The sequence below is a fragment of the Misgurnus anguillicaudatus genome, chromosome 10 (assembly GCF_027580225.2).
Source record: "Misgurnus anguillicaudatus chromosome 10, ASM2758022v2, whole genome shotgun sequence".
Classification (NCBI taxonomy): domain Eukaryota; kingdom Metazoa; phylum Chordata; class Actinopteri; order Cypriniformes; family Cobitidae; genus Misgurnus; species Misgurnus anguillicaudatus.
In genome coordinates this window covers 16,706,833-16,731,638 of record NC_073346.2, presented here as the reverse complement: position 1 = coordinate 16,731,638, position 24,806 = coordinate 16,706,833, and the positions used below count along the sequence as shown (strand labels likewise).

At 39.2% G+C, this 24,806-nt stretch overlaps 1 protein-coding gene across 5 annotated transcripts in view; it reads left to right on the top strand.

The window, feature by feature from the left end:
* The window catches only part of col14a1a (collagen, type XIV, alpha 1a), a 143,274-nt gene that overhangs the window by 18,277 nt on the left and 100,191 nt on the right, over positions 1 to 24,806 (top strand). For all 5 annotated transcript variants that reach the window (XM_073871978.1, XM_073871975.1, XM_073871974.1 and 2 more), the window contains 2 exons: positions 23,149 to 23,304; positions 24,579 to 24,698. In XM_073871978.1, the coding sequence (XP_073728079.1) occupies positions 23,149 to 23,304; positions 24,579 to 24,698 (276 nt within the window). The remainder of the gene's footprint in view (positions 1 to 23,148; positions 23,305 to 24,578; positions 24,699 to 24,806) is intronic.

Genomic DNA, 24,806 nt, shown 5'->3' with positions numbered 1-24,806 from the left:
ATCTGGAATAAAGTCTCATTTGAAAAGTACAATTAAAAGTTGATGCATTCTCGTACTTTATACATGTGCATAACTGAAGATCTTAAAGCACAAAGCTTTAGATGGAAACATTTATGCTGAACCCCGTGCTCAATAAAATTGACAATATGCATTACTATTGCCATTCGACCACACACATACTTACGATTTGCTCAGCAACAAAATGTGTGCTTGAAAACTATATTACCATAAGATTTAAAGTTCGAAAATAGCGTATCCCCGTATCCTTAAAGTCTGTAATTAGGATCAGGTGAGTGAAGATCTAACGTGAATATTTGCATTTGATATGAACAGTTTGCATGAATACTGTTAAGCATTAAGCAACTTGCATTGTAGTACCGTAGCAGGTAGGACGTTGCAAGACCTGTTACATGAATAAATTGTACCTTATATTATTGATGTTTTAGGGAAACACTGAAAGGGACAGTTCAGATGAAGCTCGTATACTTTGCGCATTCCTTATTCCAATGAAACACACGAACATTAGACCGCGTCATTTGCCTGTTTGCAGCATGTCATGCACTGCATACACTAGTGATGGGTCGCTCGCGACGAGCGGCTCTAAGAGCTGATTCTTTGTAGCGAACGAGCAGAGCCGAATCTTCAGACGCATGCAGGGGAGCCGGCTCTTCTAAAGGAGCCGAGCCAGAAGAACCGAATCTATGAAAAGAGCCGGACTGCCAACACTAAAATGTAGAGCCAGCGCTTGAGCCGAAAGAACCGAATCAATGGAAAGAGCCGGACTGCCCATCACTAGCATACACGCCGTATTTAATGTGTGAAAGTTTCGCGAGCAATAGTCGTTTATCCAAGTCGATTCCATGTCTTTACTTCACAAAACATTCGCGTACGGTTTAAAACCAGTGATAAGCGGAGCATTTGGTATTGTAGACGAAAGACAAAGATCCTGTGATGAGGGAGATAACAAGCTTCGGCATTCTTTCAAACCCCTGCAGGTGCAGCGCTTCGCCAATCAATGATGATTACTGACATCTGCTGCGGGCGTTCAGAGTGTGCGACAGTCAATATTAATTTTACACTTTACAGATCATCCAAATGTTCATGCACTGTTCATAAAAAGAAACGGCCTGTGGTATCCTTCTCTACTGCAGGGTTACACACTTAAGGAAGCTTGCAGACTTCCCCTTTTTAAGTCTTTAACCTTCTGTGAGAGCTCCTCGCGATGTTGCAGGTGAAACGAAACGAGATGAGAAAATCCCAGGAAACCAGCTCGAATGCCCGATAAAAACACTCAACATTTAAATCGGCGGGATTCGGATAACTAACGCTTTAGTTAACATTAGCATATGCACTGGACATCGAGCGTGTAAATGCTGGCATCAGTATCTGCGAACGCAAAGACAGGTGAGTACGAGGTTTATATACTCTCAGTATCAGGGGTGATTGATTGCACCTTGTGAAATGAATGACGTAACATTCGAGTTTCCTGGTAGAACTTGCGCACCGCTACGCTAATGCTATCATTTCCGCAACTCCAAAGCGATCCGATCGAAAGTGGTTTCGACCACCTCTGGATGTGGTTGAAAGTGGTCGAAAGTGGACGAGCTCAAAACATTTTGAACACCGTTTACACCTGGCATTAACGTCGTCCACTTGTGATCCGATCGACGAAAACACATGTTAATGCCAAGTGTAAACAGCCTCTTAGTTACTTTTCATGGAAAGTAATGCTTACATTACTTTTAAGTTACTTTTGGATTACTTTTTCTTGTCTGAGGCTTGATCTCTTTCAGGCCTTGCAGGTGTTGACTGAAAAGTTCTGCATTCAGAAATTGCATATTTCATCATAAAAATGTCGAGCTCTGGCCTGCCATCTCAGTTTCTGACTCAAACTGTTCCCACACACGCGTGAACGCATAGGGTGCATAATGTGACTATGTTTAGTTTAATTCAGTACATCTTTTTTTATCGAATTAATTAAACTAAAAAAGTAACTTGCTTTACTTTTTTAAAAAAGTAACTAAAATATTAACGTGTACATTTAAAAAGTAATGCGTTACTTTACTCATTACTTCAGAAAAGTAATATTATTACGTAATTCGCGTTACTTGTAATGTGTTACCCCCAACACTGGTAAAGAGTGACCTCAGAATAAAACTGACTGAACAGAAGTCACAGCTATGTTTCATAAAACATGTGTTTGTGAAATTTCTCCCTAATAAAAAAATAGACAGTTGCTATTATAGAGTAAGATCATAGGGATAGCTGAGATTGAGCTTGAGAAAAATTGATGAGAAATATAATGTTGAAGTCTCTGACTTCATACTGTAATTTAAGACACTGCTGAGATCTGTTCTAAAACTTTAGAGGAAACACATGAGACTACTGTCTTTTCCTCAGGAGAAATGTCCGAGAATCAGGAAGCTTATTTGCTGATTTTGCTCTATATTTTGTCTTAGTATTCACACTGCTTTCTAAGAGAAGAAATTGAGATATGAAATGTGATCTAAGTTGCAATTTTTTCTTCTTTACTTTTACCTTGTCTTCTTGTCTTATACTGTATTTGTATCATCTCTCACTATATCGCAGTGGTTCTCAAACTTTTCGGCGCACCCCCCCAATACAATAAAGTGCTGTTGGTTGGTACTGTAGCTATATTTTCCTAAGGTTTGATTACATAGAATTTATGATAAATAATGTATTTTATAAAATGTCTGGTGCCCCGTGGCACCATTTCGCACCCCCCAGTTTGAGAACCACTGCTGGAACTATAAGCGATATATGAATTTCAACCTATTTTCAGGCTAGGCTTATTATTGCTGTTTGTCCTGTGAGAGCTGCCCTCCTGTCAAGATATTTCAGCTATGGTGCTTTTAAATAAAGCATGCCAACTAAAACTATCTAAAGTTACAGGAGGGCGTCTCTCCACAGGTATCCTAACTGTCAGTTTTCATCTCCCTTCAGGAAGTCAAAGATAAAAAATTCTCTTTGATGTCTCTCTGGGCTGGACCCCAGTACCCAAACCCATTTTCTACTATCAAAAGTCCAACATGATGGCCATCCATCCTAAAAAGAGTATTCATGGTGGATTTTTGACTGTAATGCAGCATTGCAAGATACTGTACACTTTAATAACAGTGTGTGTGTTTTGAGAGCAGGCCAAATGGCTATGTAGGTTATGATTGAAAATGTAAGCGTATGGTTGACTGTAAAAGAGAAGGACCTCTGAGTTGGCTTTTTGCGGCTCAGAAAAGACACACACGCTTTGTTTATCTGTGACTCGGCTGCTAGGAGAAAAAATGGTCTTGGGTTGAGCACTTACCTCGGTCCCTCTGTAGATCTGCAGCCTTTGTGCTATGTGGCCTACCATCTGTTGTTCAGGTCTTTAATCAGGTCCTACGATGACTGCCAAATGGCAGGGGTTTGAAATTGGTATGGTTCACGGAGACCTTACAGTAGCTGTCCTGATTTCTTTTTTAGACTTCCATTAGAGGTGGCAAGATTTGGCACTTTGGCTCTAAGTGGGTGGTAGAGCTTTGATTCTGTTCGTTTTCCTTCAGACTGACTGCACGCTTTTCATTTGACTGTATACTAATAAAATTATCAGGTTATAATTTCATTAGTACAGCGTAACAATAACGTAAACTGCTTTAAGAGGTTCATCACTGGTGTAATATATATCCAGAGTGGAATTGGAAGCAATGTATATTTGTCAAACTGCATGTACTTGTGTATGTGTGTGCGCTGGATGAGATGGTGGTCTGACTCTGTGAGAGTTTTTTTTTTTGAGAATGTGTCCAAGTAGAAAGTGGTAAAATAAATGGAAATCTTAAAGCTCACATAACAGACTTTGTTTCTGCATTTCTGATGTTAATCTGGAGTACCTATTGAGTATTATTACATCCTTTATATCTCCGAAGAGTCTTTAGTTTAATCAGATTTATAAAAGAAAGATTAGCTTTACCGATTCTTTCCGATAACGTAAGAAAAAATGAAGAAGGAGGAGTTACTACTGCGGGAGGAGCGAGTACGAGTCATACAACACTATACAACACTGTTTAACTTATTATTCACTACATGTTCGTGTCATTTATATTATATGCACACGCCCATTTCCAACATAAGACAGAAGTCTTACTTACCTCATGCAACTCATGACCCGGTTGGGACTTTTCAATGAAAATCAGCGCATCAAACACACACGCAAAACTCCGCTGCTACCCCGGATATTAAATGATATCCATTGTTTTCATAAGGCTGGCTTTCTTCTCCTTACATCCAAAAACACACTTCTTCATTCATGCCATTGTTGAGTTTTGAAATTAAACAATTCTGTCGCGTGATGTGATGTTTGTAAGTTCTAGCGTCTCCCGCTGATTGACAGGTGGGCGGGGTTTTCAGGGGGAAGTGCCCATAAAAAGAAGTGATACGTATACAAACCCCAAAAAACGTCAGCTGGACCCGTAATCAAAAAAAACTTTCCGAACTTGTACGAATCCTGGCGAAGTGCATTCGGCACAGAAATACTCTTTCTCTACGTTTAGCATGAGAAAACAACTCTATAACTGTGTTAATAAGTCAGAATGCATAAAATACCATTGAACCTCCCCTTTAAAGTGCACTATTTCATTGCTAAAAAATAACGTTATTTTGTGTATCTGGTATAATACAATGTGTTTGTGTGGTTTATGGTATAAAAACATTATTTTCCACATACTGTACATATTTTTGTAGATCCAGATATCCCTGTCTTCCTAAAACACATTGATCTTGTACAAAACTCATCTATTTAAAAAGCTCTGTGTCCCTGATTGGCCAGCTAATGTGACGCTCTTTACCATGTTTGAAAGATTCGGTCACAATGCAATGCTAACAGGAGTTAACTAACAGGCTGTGAGTCCAAGCGGGAGGAATTATGATTATGTCGGTCTTGTCCATATCAGCAGGCCCAGGAAGTAAACTGTTGCCTACAATCCGTGTGTTTGTTGTAGTCCAAGAAAAGAGATTTGCGTTGGAGACGATAACTCGCGTCATCGTTTACTTTGGGGTATGTACATTCATATCGTTAACATGTACTAATACACACTTACACACCAAAGAAAATATAAAATCGTGTATCTGATAATTGGTGCTCTTTAAGTTATGCATTCACTCAATAAGGGCTATGTCAAAACATGCCAAAAACAAGTAACATAAACAAAGACTTGATCTTAATTAAATCGAATTGTGATTGGATCTTCCTAAATGGATCTTGATCAAACATCTGTGAGTGCATAGAAAGTTTCCAGAATGCAGGTTCAAAGCTGGTTAACTCTGCCTGAGCGGGATGGTCTTCGTTTGGGCTTGTTGTTGTTGAGGTCAGTGGTCACGCCTGCTTCACAAATAACCTTCTTCTTAGGCCCCTCCCAGTAATAGTTCTGGAAGAAAAGGATGATAATGGTCTTTTCTAACCCTTGTAGTCAGAGGGCAGGTCACTAGAGAGGGCTGTTACTTAGGAATTCACTACCTGCAGCCACTGTAATCTAGAGAGAGATGATATCACCCCATGAGAGAGCACAAGCGCACCTCAGATGACCCTTCTTATAATGGAAATCAGTTTCACCTGATGGCAGTTTTAATGTGAGGTTTTTATTCGCAAAGGGAGGTGCTTTTAATAAGGGATCATTGGTGTAGAACATTATTTTTGGAGGTGCTACCGTACATAAGGTGGAGAGATGGCTGTCGTCTAAAGCCCTCCGCTCCCCGCCATTAGCGCGTGAGGTGTAGGGAATGCTAATATGTCTATTTTGGCTACGGTCTCAGGTGGCAGACTGCTGAGTTTAGCAGTGATAAGGACGACTGTGGATCTTCCTCCCAAGGAGGAAGAAGCTCCAGGACTTTCTCTGAAGGGGACTTTTGGAGTGTGACGTCTTATCAGGCCCTGCGTCCCACTGGTGCAAACAGCCGATAGGCAAAACCTCAGACAACCGCAGCTGTGATGAGGCAGCGTGTCGAATCACAGATAGGGCACTTTTCGGTGTGTCAGCTGAACTATTCTTTCAAATGAGGCGTGTTGTGCTCTATACATCTGTCTGGAAATGCTGTCAACATACTAACACTTATGTATGACTAAAGTATATGAAGATTAAATACCATTATATCATAATAATTCAAGTAAGAGTTAATACATTAACATATTTTTCATTTGGCAGGCACTTTTAACCAAACCGCTTTTCTCGGTAGGCCTAGAGTTTGTGTATTCCTTGGGAATCGAACCCACAACTATTTGGACTTGAAAACTTTTAATTTTCCAAGATTGTATAATCAATCCCCAACCAAAAAAATGATTACTCATACGTTAAGTAAGGCATTGTTTGTGTTCTCTAAAGCTGAAAGTACAGTCCAGTTTTTACATATACACGAGGGTCCGCATACAGTGCTTATTTAACTAAAAAACAAATTAAGTTAAATAAGAGTATTTTGCATACATGAAATGCTATTAATTCAAAGCTAATCAGTGAAGCTATCTTCGATTTGTTCACAAAAAAACTACAAAAATGTCATTACCACCACTGTCATTTCCATTGAGTGCGTTTACATGCACAGAATAAGCGTATAACTATCAAAAATCTGCTTATTATAGAAAACTTTTCATGTGTTTACATGCAAATAAGTAAACCAGCTATGCAGAAAAAATGCGTTTACATGGCATTTGGAGAATTGTCAGGTTTTCCGCATGTAGTGACATCACCGTCTATAGTACATATAGTCGTTCAAAAAAGCAGACATAATATATCTGTCTTAAGCTATACTGTTGTACCTCTTCTCGTGTCTGCAGAACCTGTAAATGTAACATGAGCTTTAATTTTCACAGTTTCTCTGTCCAACTGTGTTAGTCGAGTGGAGACTTTTATGCATTAATTTGTGCTTACTTCCATGCGCACATGAAGAAAACTGCTAGTAAGCAGGTAAAGGTGTTTACATAAATATACATTATAATACAAAAAGTGCTTATACCAAGTTACAAGTTCTACCAAGTCACAAGTTTTCACTATTCCGAAACAGTACCTGCTAAAGACAGTACCTGTTTTTTATAAAGACAGAAGAGTTAGAAATGCAGTGAACATCTTGAAGAGCAGCTTTACATGAGCCCTTTTGGGCTTCTGGAAGATAAGCCGAGCTGCTGCAACATTGATCTGACGTCAAAATCCAACGTTGATCCGATGTCAGGATCCAACGTCAAAATCCAACGTTGATCCAATGTCAGGATGCAATATTGATCCGACGTCACAATCCAACGTTGATCCAACGTCAAAATCCAACATTGATCCGACATCAAAATTTAACGTTGATCCGAAGTCAAAATTTAACGTTGATCCGACGTCCAAATATAATGTTGATCCGACGTCAAAATCCAACGTTGATCCAACATCAAAATCCAACATTGATCCGACGTCAAAATTCAACGTTGATCCGACGTCCAAATATAATGTTGATCCGACGTCAAAATCCAACGTTGATCCGACGTCAAAATCCAACATTGATCCAACGTCAAAATCCAATGTTGATCCGATGTCAAAATCCATGTTGATCACACGTCAAAATTCCAACGTTGATCCGACATCAAAATCCAGCGTTGATATAATATTAAAAATCCAATGTTGATCCGACATCAGGATCCAACGTTAATCCGATGTCAAAATCCAACTTCGATCAAACGTCAAAATCCGATGTCAGGATCCTACGCTGATCCGATGTAGGAAAAGTATGTTAGTGCAGTAAAAGTTCTGTAAGTAAGCAATAGTGACTTGAAGAGCAGCTTTACATGAGCCCTTTTGGGCTTCTGGAAGATAGGCCGAGCTACTGCAACATTGATCTGATGTCAAAATCCAACGTTGATCCAACGTCAAAATCCAACGTTGATCCAATGTCAGGATCCAATATTGATCCGACTTCACAATCCAACGTTGATCCGACGTCAAAATCCAACTTTGATCTGACGTCAAAATCCAACTTCCGACGTCAGGATCCAACGTTGATCTGACGTCAAAATCCAACGTTGATCCAACGTCAAAATCCAACGTTGATCCAATGTCAGGATCCAACATTGATCCGACGTCAAAATCCAACTTTGATCCGATGTCAAAATCCGACGTTAGGATCCAACGCTGATCCGACAACACTTTTGAGCACAAACTGTGTGACTTTTTAAACAAGTTTTTATTCAAATTCACAAGGCTAAAAGTGCCTCTATTTGAAGAAATGCCCATATCTGGAGCTACAAAAATGTACAGTATATAGAAAATAATGTGTTTAGAGAACCATAAACCATGCGAACACATTATACCAAATACACAAAATAACGTTGTTTTTAGCAATGAAATAGGTGCACTTTAAAGGCCCATAAAATAACTAAGTGAGACTCAAAAGCTACTGTACACTGCTATATCTCTTCTCATGTCTGCAGAACCTGTAAATGTAAAAAGTTTTTAAATTCGTTTGAACCCCATGAGTTGAGAGCAGACTTGTATGCTTTCTATAATCGGAGTATGACTGTGCATATTAAACACACTCATAGATACATTAAAGGTATAATTAAGTTGATTTACATCACTGGTCAATTGACAAAAAGGAATTGACATTTTTACAGTAGTACTGTTTTAGTGACTAGCACTGCTGTTATACAGTAGTATCAACAAAGATGTTAATTCAAGGAGAACGGCCATTGTCAAGCATAGTTTTACACTTTAATTTCTTATAAACTTTGGCTGTGTGCCTCAAGCATCATTACACTGCAGACACAGACTATTTCACTGTTTACAGAGTCTTTAATATTCCAGTCTGAGCGCTCATTGAGGTCCGACAGTGCAGTCGCAGCCTCTTAATCTCGTGCTGATTAAGTGAGTAGCCTATATGTGAAATCTGTTTTCTGATTAATTTGCACTAGAGCTGGTATAATCACCTTAGCCATATTTCTGGCACATAGACCGCCAATCTCCGCTGTGCCAGATGTGAAACCAAAGGCCATCACAGCTGCCTGTCTGGCCTTAAGGCCATACAGACCAAAACAAACTCCGAATGGCCCAGTTGTTTATTACGGCCTGATTGAATTTTTCATTACAGCTACTAGACCACCAAGTGTACTAAAGACCATTAGGCTGATTCAAAACGAGTATAAGGATAAACCTCTGTTGACTTCATTTTCTGTAGAGCTGTTTCTATTATTGCTGTCAGGGGACGGGAAGTTTGGATTAAACAGAAGCTGTTACAGATTTGTTTTCTTTTTAATCTACTTCCTTATCTGCGATAGAAATCATTCAGCTTGAAACATTAATGATAGTTCACCGTTTAATCCAACTGTGAATTTCGCTTTTTGTGACCCATGTTTGTTGCCTTACAATTTGTGTTTTGGAGGGAGTTCAGTTTCATTCCCCATTCATGAGGTACACCCTGGTTCATGTCTGATTTAATATCCCATCCTGTAATTAAGAGAGAGGGCAGCCCAGGGCTTCAGAGGCACTGATGTAATCATCACGAGTTGGTATGACGCCTAGAGAGTAGTATATTGAATCTGTGCGTGTGTGCATGCATAAGTGTTTGCCGTGGTCTCAGCTGCGAAATTTCACTAAACTATTTTCTAATAAAGAATTGCCATTTTTAACGGCTGTATCACAAAACCATTGTTTTCCTGCTTTAAGCAAACAGTGAGAGGACAGAAGAGATCTCATATATGTATTGGTGTGAAAGGTACATGATTGAGGAGGTTACTGATGTGAGAATGTTTTGCTTGAGGGTGCCAGATCTCTTTCTTTCTTTACAAAATCGTGCCAGTGTTACCTAGTCATGTGTAACTAGACCTTGCAGCTTTTTCAGGCCAAGATTCGCCCACTTAGGCAGGAAGGAACTTGAGCCATATTTACACCGCAAATGTGGCACAAAAGCTGCATTTGAAGTGGCATTTAGGTGTATATACAGTCATGGGCAAAAGTGTTGGCACCCTTTGTAAATATGAGCAAAGAACGCTATAAAAAATCTATGGTGTTTCTTCTTTTAAGATTTAATAACAAGTAATCACAAAAATAAGATGTTTCATTGAAGTAAAACAATTGAAAGTGGGGGTGGGGATTAGATTATGCAATAAATGTTTTTCTCTAATACACACTGGACACAATTATTACAATTAATTATACCCCTGAACATTTTTATGAGTATATTAACAATTAACATTTTCTTAGCAAACCATGGTGACTAGAAACATGATGTTGTCCCGTCATGTATTCCTGTTTCACAAGAGAATAAATGAAGAGTTTGGTTTTAAAACGCAATAAATCCGTTTTGACTAATTTGGGTAAAAACGTGTTTTCTATACCAAGAAAGTGACAAAATGAAAACCACTATTTTATGTTACAAACTTTCACATAGCATCTTTAGGTTATAATAACATAAAAAATTCAAATCGATAATTAGATTTTTAAAGATTTATTATAAAAAACGATTATTTTTTCCGCCAAATGCAATAAATCCAAGTTTTTTTTTAATGCTATAAATCTATTGAATCAATATGAAGGTAATTTTTTTAAGTAACAAAGTAAGTTGAACTTGGTCAATACATACTAATACCATATATACAGGCACTGGACCAAAAATAAATTTAATCAGGCATTGTCCTCAAAATGACTCGATCTTGTTAATGCTATAAATTGACCATGATTTCATTGTTCATTGAACATGAACAACAATATCATATTAGATAACAGAATGTCCAAAATTACATTTCCCTTACATTCAACTTCCAAATGTGCATTCATCTTTGCCATGTTATATTCATTTAGTTGACTAGTGGTAAATTGATTAAAAAAAATAAACATTAATAGCATTAATCAAAACACTTACTTTGTCATATTAAGAACTGTAAAATGTTTTGGTCCTGCTCGATTTTCATTGACTTTGTGTAAAATAATGGAAAGATTTTCTGGAGTCAATGTGTTAGCATGACAGAAGCTTGATGCTGTCGTGTGAAAACAAGCAACAGCCGGCATTTTTCAGTCTCCCGAGTGCCTCTCACGTAAATTATTAGATTTTGATGGCTTACGTTTCTTTACCCGCCACAGAAAACCACCACATGTTTATCAATGGCATCAAAATTACAGTTTTGTTTTGTTTGTTTGTTGATCACAAAGTAGATGAGGAAAACTAGGATTTTGTGTGTATTTAAAGGGCCACAATTATTGTTAACAATGCATGGAATGGTGCGCTGTGATTTGTTGAGCGGATGTATTGAATTTTGCAGAGAAGAAAGACTGCCATTTGTCATGGTTTGGAAAAAAGGGCGAAAAGATGACAGAATAACACAACGGATATTGGATTTTGCGTAAAATGAAGAATTGACTTTTTAATACTGACCAGATACAATACTAATTTTGGCAGAAACAAATTTTTTATTAAATGGCGTTTATCACTTTTTGGAAGTTTACAAACCCCAAGTCACAGTGGATAAAACCAAAGACTATAATTCTGATCTGCAGCAAAAGATTGTTAAGCTACGCAAAATAGAAAGTGGCTTTAAGGAAATAGTTAAACCATAAAACCTATCTATTTCCACACCATTTCCAACCATCAGGGAAATAATGAACTTGTTTTAATCGACTGGAGATGTTGCAGATCTGCTTGAAAGAGGATGAGTGTCTATGTCAACATATTGCTCAGCAAGGAGAATAATTTGATTGGACAAAAACTCTCCAAGGATACCAGATAAACTTCAGAAATCAGTTGATGTCACGTTGGGATGAAGACAGGCAGAGGCAGCAGATCCATACGCAAGCAAACTTTATAGAATTAACTTAAACAAGACATAAAACAAAGAAGACAAAACTGCAAACATGATAACACTTGGAGGACACAGAACAAAACACAGGAACCAACGCAAACATTCAGCAAAGACTGACAAAGGACAACTAGGCAATTTATACACAAGGGGAAACGAGTTAACAAAAAACACCTGGGGAACAATTAGAGAAGGACGTTTTAACCCTTTAGACGGTAACATGAGGATAGGGCGTTTTTAAGATTTCCACTCTGGAGGGTGGTTTCACTTTTTTGCCTTTTTAATCCTCAAAAATGCCATCGCTGTGTAAATGAAAGGCAGTTCTAATAAAATATTTTTACGTTTTCACCCTCGAGCATTCTCGTGTAAACACCATCTAAGATCACCTGCCATGAATTCTTTAACCTCATCAGACAATATAAAAGAAGACTCTGAGCTGGTATCCTTGCAAATGAAGGTGGCAAAGAGGATTAAATAAAGGGGTATCAATAATTGTGTCCACTTTTGGCCATGACTGTTTAATGCTGCATAGAGGTGGCATAAATGCATTTACAGAATACCAAAAATATATATGTTATATATATATATATATATATATATTTTAATACGATGTAATAAAGAAATATAAAATTATTCTTTTAAATCTAGAAATGTCAGTGTCAGAGCAGGGAGGATTTAATCTAGCTTTTATGTGGCGTTGCATCTTTACACAGAATTTTTAGGAGGCACAAGACAGACTTAACTCAGCTGTTAAAGACACCTTTAGGTGTGAGACTGGTTGTGAAAAACTCCATTGCGCCAGGCAACACACCACCTGTTTGCCCCCTACTGCTTTTTGCCTGTCTGACGCTTTGTATTCACTGACCCCCTGTTTCCCGTCGCCCTGTTTCATCGTCTCCTGCGTTCTCTTTTCTTTTCAATGATCACATTCATCTCTCACCTTGCGTGTGACCTGCAAGACATCTTCTGCACACTAATGAAAGTCTCAGCTGAGCCCAAGTGTGTCGGGTATTTAAAACGCATTGCTTCAGTGTGATAATAAAATCTCAGCTCCAGTGCCGCCCACCGGGGGGAATCAGTAATAATCCGGCAGGGCAAAGCTATGAATATACGTGTGAGATCGTTTTTTGCAGAAGCACCATTAAGCATCTGGGAGGATGATGTGTTGGTCTCTGTTCGTGAATTAATACGCCTGGGAGGAGAGTTTGGCCACATTTCAGGGTCATTACGTTTTGGAATCCTGGATGAAATCATCGGTTAATAGCCGCTTCTCTCGAATAATGCGGCACAATAAGACATATCGACGCCGTTGTGGTTTGATCGAAGCAGAAAAATTCTCATTATTTGTCTTTTTTAAGTTCAGCCAATTTGTGCACGCTATTTCATTTGTGCAACCTATGTCTGCATCATCCTGAAAGAGATTTTAGATTTTAAGTATAATTAAAACAAAAGTATATTTTATTTAAAAGAGATGCTTTGGTACACAAGTTTATCAAGGCAGTAGTAGACACTATCTTCACTTTGGTGACTCTGATGAAGGACTGCGAAGCTGTGCAGTCCCTGTGAAGTCTGACAGATCGCAGTAGTCTGCTGCATCCTCGAAAACCCGGCATTTATAACCTACCTTAAAGATGACTGGCTTGTGCCACCGATTGCATTTATGTGCACATACGTGTTACCTCATTTGTAAAGTGACGCATAAACAGCGCCATCAGCTGGTGCAATTCACTCCTAACAAATTGACCCTAAAAATGGGACAACCACCTAACAAACAGCTGTTACAGACCACGGCGGGCTAACAAAGGACTCAATAAGGAGCCCTCCTCTGATACCTCGCCCATATAAAGCGCCAGCACTCAGCGCCTAAGGGGGAAGCACAACACGAGGGCAGACTGATATTTTCATAACATCTGTCAGAGCTTTGGGAGGTAGCCTGCACGGGCATTTTAAATGTATCGTAATGCTCATCTCCACCGTTATCATTTATTTAGGCTCTGGCCTCCTTCAGGATTTACAATCGCCTCTAGTAATTTTGATTTTATTTAGGACTGTTTATCAGGACGTGCATACCCACCGGTTGAGTTTTGGTGCGGTGGAGGGTTGACGAAGCACAGCAGCCTAAGCTGTTGGCTAATAGGAGCTTTTATGGGGTACGGATTTCCGTCCTGCCCTTCACCCAAACACAGAAAGAAGGTCACAGTGCCGGCCACACTGAAGCTAATTGCAATAAAGCACTTGTGTGGGGTGCTTCTGAACATGAGAAAAACACTGGGTGCACAAAGAAGGGGGTGGGCTTCTTATTCCTTCTGTACCTCTCATCCACCTCGCCTTCATCCCTGTCTAAAAATGTCTTGACCCTCTCACATTTCCAGAGGTCTGATTGAAACGATAATAGCTGTCGCTGCTTTCAAGCTACACTGTGTCTGACCTATACGTAGGGTTAATTAACCTCTATGAGGATCGCTTATAATGGCCGCAGAGAAAGAGCTGGTCAAATGAATATCTTTGTATAATGACACAATGCCATAGGAAGCGATTTAATCCTCAGATTTCAAAACTGAACACTTTTCATAAGCAGTTTCAAAGTGCGGAGACCAAGCTTTGCTTACACAGGGTTTATACTATTTATTTTGTTTCATAGACCAGACCAGCGAGTGAGTTAAATTTCTTGCTTTGATACTTGCATTACATATAGGGGAGAGTCACTGAAAGGCATTTCTCTACTAATGTTTGTAAATGGTGTGATGGATATCATTTAATGAAGAAAAGCTGATATGTCTCAATGATCGATTAGTCATCATCTGAATAATGCTTTAATTGCATCTTAAGGTTTTTTGTATAAAATAAACTATGCTGAGTATTGATCTGAAAGCCTTAGGCAATAATTGAGGATGCATAAAATGTGTGGTAAAGACAGCCATGCTTCAAAACCATAATTACTCCGACTCTATTTCTGTTTTGTATTTATTTGTGAGCACATCAGCATGTCTGTGTGCCAGCTTGTTTAATGCGTCCCGGCCTGTTTATACATCAGCATAACATCATTTGTGTGAGAGCCCTGTTAGCAGATGCTGTATATAGTGTCGCTGAAGGGCAGTTTTGAAATTGGTGGTGACACGTTCAAAGTGTCCAGAGGCCATTTTGGTCTGCGCCTCTTCCCACACAAACCCCAGATGGCGCGTAAAACAATCCCTCAGTCCAGAGCCTGTGCTTTGGTAAGAATGCGGCTTGAAAATAATATAAGCAACCAAGAATTAAATAAATAGATCGAGAGAATTACATACCCAATTTCGTTCCCAGATAAATGGAAACCTGGTAATAAATCATCTTGTCTGGGAGAAATGGTCATTTGAGGGAAAAATGAGCTTGTAAAGAAGCCGTGCACTGCAAACCGTATTAATGATTGGAATTCTTTTACTTTGAAGAACTGAATCCTTTGAATGCGGCATGGATGAGCAATTTGATTCGACAGCGTTATTTGGCATTTCTTAGAGGGAGGCTTAAAGGCTTCTGTTGACTTTTACATGGGAGTTAACTCAATTCCAAGCCTATATGACTGGTCAGTAAAAATGGAATTAGATGAAAACAGCGGCCATAAACGGCTGTTGAGATTGTTGCCTAATATAAAGCGAGTGGAGGCTTGGACCTTGGAAAAGGTATCTCTTAATGGTATGGTATTTCTTATGTCACAAAGGCGAATGCCGACTGTGGGGGCATGGCAGCGTTTCTTTAGCTGAGCACTATAGTTGCTGTGATACGTCTTGTTGTATTAGGTGCAGTTGAAGCCGGGCTTGTAAGCCAAGAGTTGCCGGTTCGAGTCTCATGGCTGGCGGGATGTGGGTTGTGGAAATGAAAGCGTCAGCGTAAGTTCTACCAGGAAGACTCTAATACCACATCATTCATTCATAAAATCGGCTTACCAATCACAGCTCAATGGCGACTATTTAAACGCTGAACTAACACTCTCTCCTGCTGCCCGTAGGTGTCGTAGCTGAAGTTCGCCGCCATCCTCCCCACCACCACCACCACCAGGTTGTTACCTGTTCTTTTGTCCGGGGGTAGGCTCCGCCCCAGCCTTAAAAAACAGGCACGATCTGCCGGCCGACAGCTAGACCAGGACGAAAGGCGGGGCATACGCCAAAAGAATCTATACGAGACTCAAGCATCTATTTAATTTAGACTGATTTGAATTTCTGTCTTTTAATTCAACATGGAATAAATGTCATTCAAACGTTCACTTGCCTTCTGAGTCTTTATGGTAGAACTGTTGTGCCCTTGAACAGGGCACATTCCCTAATTGCTCGGGTCCTGGGATAGCTGCCCACTGCTCTGGGTGTGTGTGTGTGTTCACGACTTGCAGTGCATGTGTGTACTACTCACTGGGATGGGTTAAATGCAGAGATCACATTTTGAGTATGCGTTGCATACTTGAAAACCTTGTCACTTTCAATTTTACTTCATCAGTCACTGTATCGCTTTCAGAACTGCCTTAATTCTACGTGGCATTGATTCAACAAGGTGCTGAAAGCATTCTTTAGAAATGTTGGCCCATATTGATAGGATAGCATCTTGCAGTTGATGGAGATTTGTGGGATGCACATCCGGGGCACAAAGCTCTCGTTCCACCACATCCCAAAGATGCTAAATTGTATTAAGATCTGGTGACTGTGGGGGCCAATTTAGTATAGTGAACTCATTGTCATGTTCAAGAAACCAATTTAAAATGATTCAAGCTTTTTGACATGGTGCAATATTCTGCTGGAAGTAGCCATCAGAGGATGGGTACATCTTGGTCATAAAGGGATGGACATGGTCAGAAACAATGCTCAGGTAGGCTGTGGCATTTAAACGATTGGCACTAAGGGGAATTAAGTGTGCCAAGAAAACATCCCCCCATACCATTACACCACCACCACCAGCCTGCACAGTGGTAACAAGGCATGATGGATCCATGTTTTCATTCTGTTTACGCCAAATTCTGACTCTACCATCTGAATGTTTTAACAGAAATCGAGACTCATCAGAACCGGCAACATTTTTTCAGTCTTCAACTGTATATTTTGGTGAGCTCATGCAAATTGTAGCCTCTTTTTTACTATTTGTAGTGGAGATGAGTGGCACTCGGTGGGGTCTTCTGCTTGTGTAGCCCATCCGCCTGAAGGTTGTGTGTGTTTTGCTTCACAAATGCTTTGCTGCATACCTCGTTTGTCACGAGTGGTTATTTCAGTCAAAGTTGCTCTTCTATCAGCTTGAATCAGTCGGCTCATTCTCCTCTGACCTCTAGCATCAACAAGGCATTTTCACCCACAGGACTGCCACATACTGGATGTTTTTCCCTTTCCACACCATTCTTTGTAAACTCTAGTAATAGTTGTGCGTGAAAACTCCAGTAACTGAGCAGATTGTGAAATACTCAGACTGGCCCGTCTGGCACCAACAACCATGCCACGCTCAAAACTGCTTAAATCACCTTTCTTTCCCATTCTGACATTCAGTTTGGAGTTCAGGAGATTGTCTTGACCAGGACCACACCCCTAAATGCATTAAAAGCAACTGCCATGTGATTAGTTGATTAGATAATTGCATTAATGAGAAATTGAACAGGTGTTCCTAATAATCTTTTAGGTGAGTGTATAGCATTGCACCAATGCTCTCACTTATATGTCACAGCAGTAGACAGCGCAAAACAAAGTCTGCTTTTGAATTACTCATGCTATACTTTGATGTCATCCTCCTGTTGGTTCTTGAGGCGCCTCAAAAAGTCGAACACACCTACAGTGAGGTGTCAGAAAATAAAATAGACATCTAACCGTAGCCCAAAAATAAATAAATAAAACCAAACACCTTGTAAATGCTGTTGACTTACGTGATGGTATAGTTATAATGGCAGGTTATTTTGGCATAAATGTCATGTAACCAAATTCAAGTGTATTTTGGCTAAAAGTGGGTTACTTATAGCCGGACTATATCGGGTTTATAACCCTGAGGGCCTTGGTTGAAAACATGTTTTTTATAAAAAAATAAAACATGTTGAATGTGGTTAAGGAACAGTCTGTTTAGTGTGCAGACTAAGCGTGTCTGGTCTAGCACTGCTTGAACTTTTTAGCACTGAATCAGAATGAGAATACAACAGAAGCAGTTTGAGAATGAATGAATAGTAATCATCACTGTTTCCAGCTGGTCTGTCGGGAAGAATCTAGACGTGGGCTGCATCACCGCTCCCACACGTCAACATCTCCGTTCCATGCTGCAGATTTGTCTATGGCCTCTCGTGATGATCTTTAACTAGAAAAGTTCTCTGTTTAAACTCACCACCTTTCACCCTTTTATTTCTTGCCATTTTGAGAGGGAAGGACACGCTTAACTGTCTTACATGTTGGTTTTAGGTTCTCCTGGTGATGGTAGAATTGGTCAAAAGGGTGTGCTTTTGTCGGAGTCAATGGTGTATAGGACAGTGCTTTGACAGGTGCAGATGCACTTCCGGCGACCCGCGTTTGAGTCATGGCTCGAGGTCCTTTGCCAATCCCATATTCCTTTCTCCACCATGTACAACATCCTGTTGTCTCTTAATTACTGTCTATGAAATAAAGGCAAAATGGCCCCCAAAAAAGGATGTGCATTTTGGAATCACCAAAATGTGTTGTGCTATCTGTCTTTTTGGTTTACTTGGATAAAATGGACTGATTGACTGCATGTGCTCTTTAGAACAAAGGCTGCCATTCTTCAGGCGTTGCATTGTGTTGTTCCCGCAGTCCTTTGCTGATGTCACAACCCATAGCATACTTGCCATTGTAAGACAGTTTAGTAGAACTGAAGTATTTGGGAGATAGGCAAAGCCTGTTTAATAATAAAATGTCCGGCACAAGTTGGATAGATCAGTCTCTCTCTCTTCTTTCTCTTTTTAATAACCTCTCTCTCCATTCTGTGGGATTTACAGTAAAACGGTAAAACCATCGGGAGAATGGTTGCTGAATGATATACCCACGAGAATGACAAATATATTTTTTTCTGGATATACATTCGATTTTATTGCTCTGTCTATTTCAGATCTAAAAAATGTGCTGTCTTTTTGTTTTTCTTTGTTGTTGACTTGCAGCAGTGATACAGCCACACAATTGTTCGCATAACAGTCACTCCATCATAATGTATGTGGGCTCAACCCAAATTCCCCCAGAGGGTGAATGAACAAATATTTCTATTGGTCTCAATGGATAAACTGTATGAACTGTAATTACAAGTGTCATGCCCATTCACTTCACATATGCCCACTTGAATTTTTGAGGCAAGTGGGTTTCAAGTGCCAAAAACAATTATTGTGATAAGTTGATGTAGGTTAAGAAGTTTTTGTCTAATACTGTGTGGGAGAAATTACACGTGTACTGAATTTGGTCCATACAATCAAATCAAATGACACTTTCTCAAGTTTATTTGCTCATACCTTATGTTACAAAAAATATGTATGCAGTTTTTCCTATAAGGTTATTATCAATACAATGAAAACACATGATTTCTGATCACCGGCAATATCAGATACAGCGGCCGCTGATGACAAAAAGTGGGCATGTCCAGTCACACGCCAAAGTTGGGAACAGTTCAACTTTATGCAAATGATGAGCGACTTTTGGTAGCCACAACCAATGAGAGGGAAGCAATGGAGTTCATGTCATCCATCGTTCGTCGTTTACCTCATAGATATGTATATAAAGGCTAGATGGCTCGTCCGCGCTGCTGGCCAATTGAGTGCAACGTCCGCATTTTGGCGGCCATCTTACGACAGGGCGCTCGCTCACTCGTAGCATTGAGTTTTAATGATGCAGGTACTTTTAAATGACCATAACTTGCTTAATTTTTTACCGATTTTCAAACGGTTTGGTTTGTTATAAACGTCAAAGATGTACCTATGACACTGCATACCTATACTAAAAATTAAAAATAAATTCATGAAACATGTTAAAGCATCCAGAATTATAGCCACGTTAATAACGTTTGTAAAAACCCAAACCGTTTGAAAATCGGTAGAAAATTGAGCAAGTTATGGTCATTTAAAAGTACCTGCACCATTAAACTCAATGCTACGAGTGAGCGAGCGCCCTGTCGTAAGATGGCCGCCAGGTGATGCCATTAGGGACTCCGCCTTGAGCCATCTAGCCTTTATATACATATCTATGGTTTACCTACCCAGTCTTAGAAAATTATGTACCTATAGTCACGTAATTTTTTATTCTTTTTCGTGATGCCGTCACAAATTTCCGCGTTTTTTCGTGATCGTATCACGAATGTCTGTTTGTGTGTCATTGTCACGTATTGGTTGCTCGGCTGCTTTTTCCTATTTTCAAACCATTTAGATTTGGTGTTTGCGTTAGTATGTCACTTTAAGTATTGGTTTATACTATTTTTTCAGATTTTATTATATTTTCTAAATTTTAAACCATTGTCGCCTGGCGTTAGGGTTAGAGTTGGGTTTGGGTAAGGATGTCATTTTATGTAAATCTAATTCTATACCAAAGCGAAAGGACAAAAGAGTGAAAGGACAAAAGAGTTAGGACAAAACAGTTGAGTAACCAATACGTGACAATGACACACAAACAGAAATTCATGATACAATCACGAAAAAACAGGGAAATTCGACAGTATCACGAAAAATAATTTAAAAAGTTACATGATTATAGGTACGTAATTTCGTGTGACTGGGCTGTATTTACTGAGGGGGCGGTTACTCATTTATAGACGGTTTCAGCAGTAACAACATAAACAAGCGGCTGTCGTGGTCCGCACGTAACTTCCGGTAAACTCGGCTAAGAATAATAACAACAAAGTTCTTTAAACGTAGTTTATTTATATAACAAGCAAAAAAACAACACATGGATTACCTAGGAAACCAAAACATGTGTTATTTTCGACGAGGCATTTGTCCAAGAGATCAGTTTAGCAACTAGTTAGACCATTAAAAAAAACGAAACCGGAAATAAAGTTTGGATCCAAACGTGTATCGCGTCAGCGCACGTGCATCCGATGAAACCGTCTATAGTTGTATTTCTTAACTCCTTCACCCCCATTGACGAGTTAACTCGTCAATTAAGAGAAAACGCTTCTCTGCCAATGACGAGTTTTTCCGGCAATCCGTTTTTCCGCTATTATCCACCAGATGACGCTCTTACCCAACTTATAAAACCCAGAGGGTTCCCCTTAGGGCAAACAGTAAGAACTCTGTGTATGTTTTGATCATCGCTCTGAATCTGATCTCTAAAGTCCTTTACAAAAATTGCAATTAGCTCAGCTTTTTGCTTAAAATTGGGTATTTTTGAAGAAATATTTGAGAGGTGATAAAAAGAGAACAAAGGAAGGTAGGATAAAATGGTTATTTTAGTTTGAAAGCAAAGAGTCTGTTCTTTAATTCGTATGTTTATATATTTAAAGAAGAACATTTACTGGAAGGGAAAAAGTTAAAAGGTAGCCAAAAAGGCATGCTTACTAAAACCTCTCATTATTCAAGACATATACAAAGAGCAAAAATTCTCCTTTTCTTTTGCATTAGTAGTCCAGACACTCCAGCGGCAAGAGAATGAAGATATCTGACAAATTTTTGACACGAGGGTTCTGACAGCGAACAGGGAACGTGTCTGTTCGGCAGTTAATCTTAATATGCATTTAATGAGAACAATAAATGTGACAAGGCCTCCCGGCACAGTCTCACCTATAGTGATTATTTTATAGTGTCTGGGGACATCAGGACACACACAATTAATGGCATTAGAGACAGAAGAGGCATAATTAATGAAGCTGTACGGACATGCGGCATACATACGTGTGTTTGTCATAACCCCACCGCTTTGATTTCACATTCAGAAAGGACGCAGGACAATTGATTGCATTGTCTTTTATGTTAATTACATTGCTCATATCTTTTTCTCTTCCTCCAGCAAACATATGATTGAGTTTCCCGAGGACGTCCCGCCACTCGATGAAAGCACGGTGCCCGCATTCCACAGGAGCTGCATTGCAGCAAGCGCTCCTGCATCGTATTGCAATCGCATGACCTTTCTAGGTTTAGAAGGCAGCGATTGAGGAGTCTGTTGCTTAGTAGATAAATCCAGAGGTTCTCAGGGCTTAATGAATCGATGTTGCCAGAGTGCCGATGATGGGCGTGATGTATCCTCACCTCTGAATCTCCGGATACAATCAGGCTCTGATGGAGAAGATCACACAGATTACTGACACTGACGTTCTCAGTGGCTTGCTGATAAAAGCAGAAGGTATTTGTGTCCTGACAAGCCACTCTTTGTGTAATGGCGTGGATCGAACTGCGACGCTATTCGGTGACACAAATAGATAGGAGGGAATTAAGAAGCGCGGGAGTTAATTAAACACAAACTTGCAGCTATTGAATGGGCTTTTATTGAGTGAGAGCCAAATTGTATCCTCGTGGTCAAAGGAAGTAATCTGATGCATCAGATGGGTTCGGTTGATTTGGCTGTGCTATTTGGCAACCTGTCTAATAAAATGTAAATCAGTCGTTTTTAAAGTTATGTTTCATTAGTCACAAATTAGGAGCATCCATTGTATACTCCTTCCAGAATGCATCGCTGCCATCTTTTTGTCAACGGATTATACTAAATTCATGTCCACGCCTAGTAAAGGTTGGACCGTGTCCATCTTCTGTATTAAAACCCTCTATAGATGCTGCCAAATATCTGAACACTAATCCTCTTACAGCAAAGGCTCAGAATAAAGACTTGCATCGTGTTATGAGGGCATGATGGCCAGTTCTGCTGGGAAATAAATGACTGAGTGAGGAACCAACCAGACTCCCATGATGCACTGCTGAGCTCTGTGGTCCTGCACTCTTTAGATTTACTGCTTATGCCGACACTTCATCACTTTACTCCCTGTGTGTGTATGTGTGTGTCTGGGTGTTTAGTGCAGGGTGGTACTTATCACTGCCTGGATATAACATCACTCACACACAAACATAAACACACAGCATCAGTTCTGAAAGAACCTCTGGCCTCTAACCGCTGCGCACCTCAGCACTGATCTCCCTGCATAGCTGTTAAAATTGTTTGAGTAAAATAAATTTGTTTTTGTTGATTGCTAACACTGTGTTCATAAATCAATCGTGTCCTTCTCTGCTCTCTGAAGATATTTTGTGCGGTAAAAAATTGGTTCAATAAAACTGTACCCACATTCAATGACTGGTGTGTAATTTGTTAGATAGTGTTGTTTGTTTTATCAAAAGACAATGTTTCAATCTTTCTGCAAGGTGTGAGAGGTCTGCATGTTTAACAAGTCTCTCTCTCTCTCTCTCTCTCTCTCTCTCTCTCTGTCTATCTTTCATAATTGTCCAGTGGACCAGTTTGTCTGCACGACCTCCGCCATCGCAGATATTGTCATCCTGGTTGATGGCTCTTGGAGTATTGGACGACTCAATTTCCGTCTGGTTCGCATGTTTCTGGAAAACCTGGTTAATGCCTTTGATGTGGGAATAGACAAAACCCGGATCGGTGGGCCACCTTAATTCATTTTAATTCACTTTTTCTAATTTAATCACTGAATGTGAAAAATGTTCATGCGCCACAGCTACTCAAATGTTATTCTTCTTTAAACATTAAATGTTGGTATATACAATGTGTGCCAAATATATAGTATAGCTTTTACTGTTTTTTTAAGAGCGTGATTAAATTATTTTTAGTGGGAAATGTGCAGGTTATAGTTTATTTATATGAATATGTGATGCTTAGAGTAATATTGTTGAAGTTCATAGATATATACATTAGATGTTGCCTTGGGGCTCTGAGCATGCGTCAAAACCGCTGCCATCTTGGAACAGGGGTCTTGTCATAGGAAGTAGCTAAAGCTGCTATCTCCGCCTGTACTTCGAATTCATGAAGATGCCGGACTTTTGTGATGCGTATGGATGTTAGGGCTACTAGCACTATGCATTACAGTTAGAAAAGTAAATTTTCATAAAATCAAAACTTTTATTTTTTCCTGTACTAAATGCTAAATACATGTCTGACTGTTGAAACAAACCAAAAGAAAACCAAGAAAATTGCGTTCATGACGATTTATGGTGATTTTATTTTGGTTACACCACTGCCTACAATGATGCTGATGCGGGATTCCCCTGTTTCAAGATGGCGGCTCTAGTTGACGCATTCGATCCAATGAACTGCCGTAGCCAAGGCGACATCTAGTGTACATATCTATGGTTGAAGTTGTGGAGTATGTCATCATGTTTTTCAAAAAGTAACTACAATGTTGACAAGAGCTGCATAACAATTAATATTTTGAAGAATACAAGTTTTTGTTTACATCATATATGTTTGTGTATAATAAGTATGTATATATAAATACACAACCATGCATGTATATATTTAAAAAATATTTACATGTGTATATACATTTTTATATTTATATATAATTTATATTATATATAAATATGAATACTTCATAATTTGTTACATTTATATAGCACTTTTCTGCAGCACTCAAAGAGCTTTTCATTTGAAAGGGGGGATCTTCTCAACCACCACCAATGTGCAGCATCCATCTGGATAATGATGATAATTATTATATACACATTTTTTTCTTAAAATTATACATGCATGTGTGTGTATTTATTTATATATACATAATTATACACACATATATGATATAAACAAAAACGTTTATTCTGCAAACGATTAGTTGCGATTAGTTTTTATGCAGCCCTAATGTTGACCTTAATTAGAAATAGATGTGCATGTAAACATGTGTCTGTTTTCTGTGCTTTCAGGACTGGCCCAGTACAGCGGAGATCCAAGGATTGAATGGCACTTGAATGGATTCAGCACAAAAGATGCAGTGATAGATGCTGTGAAAAACCTGCCTTACAAGGGAGGAAACACTCTGACTGGTACGTGGCCCAAGTTTTCAATTTAAAGTCAATGTCATGGAGTGTAAATATATTTAGAAAATTGTCATTTTTCTGGAAAAAACTGATTATACATTGGAATATTTTTTT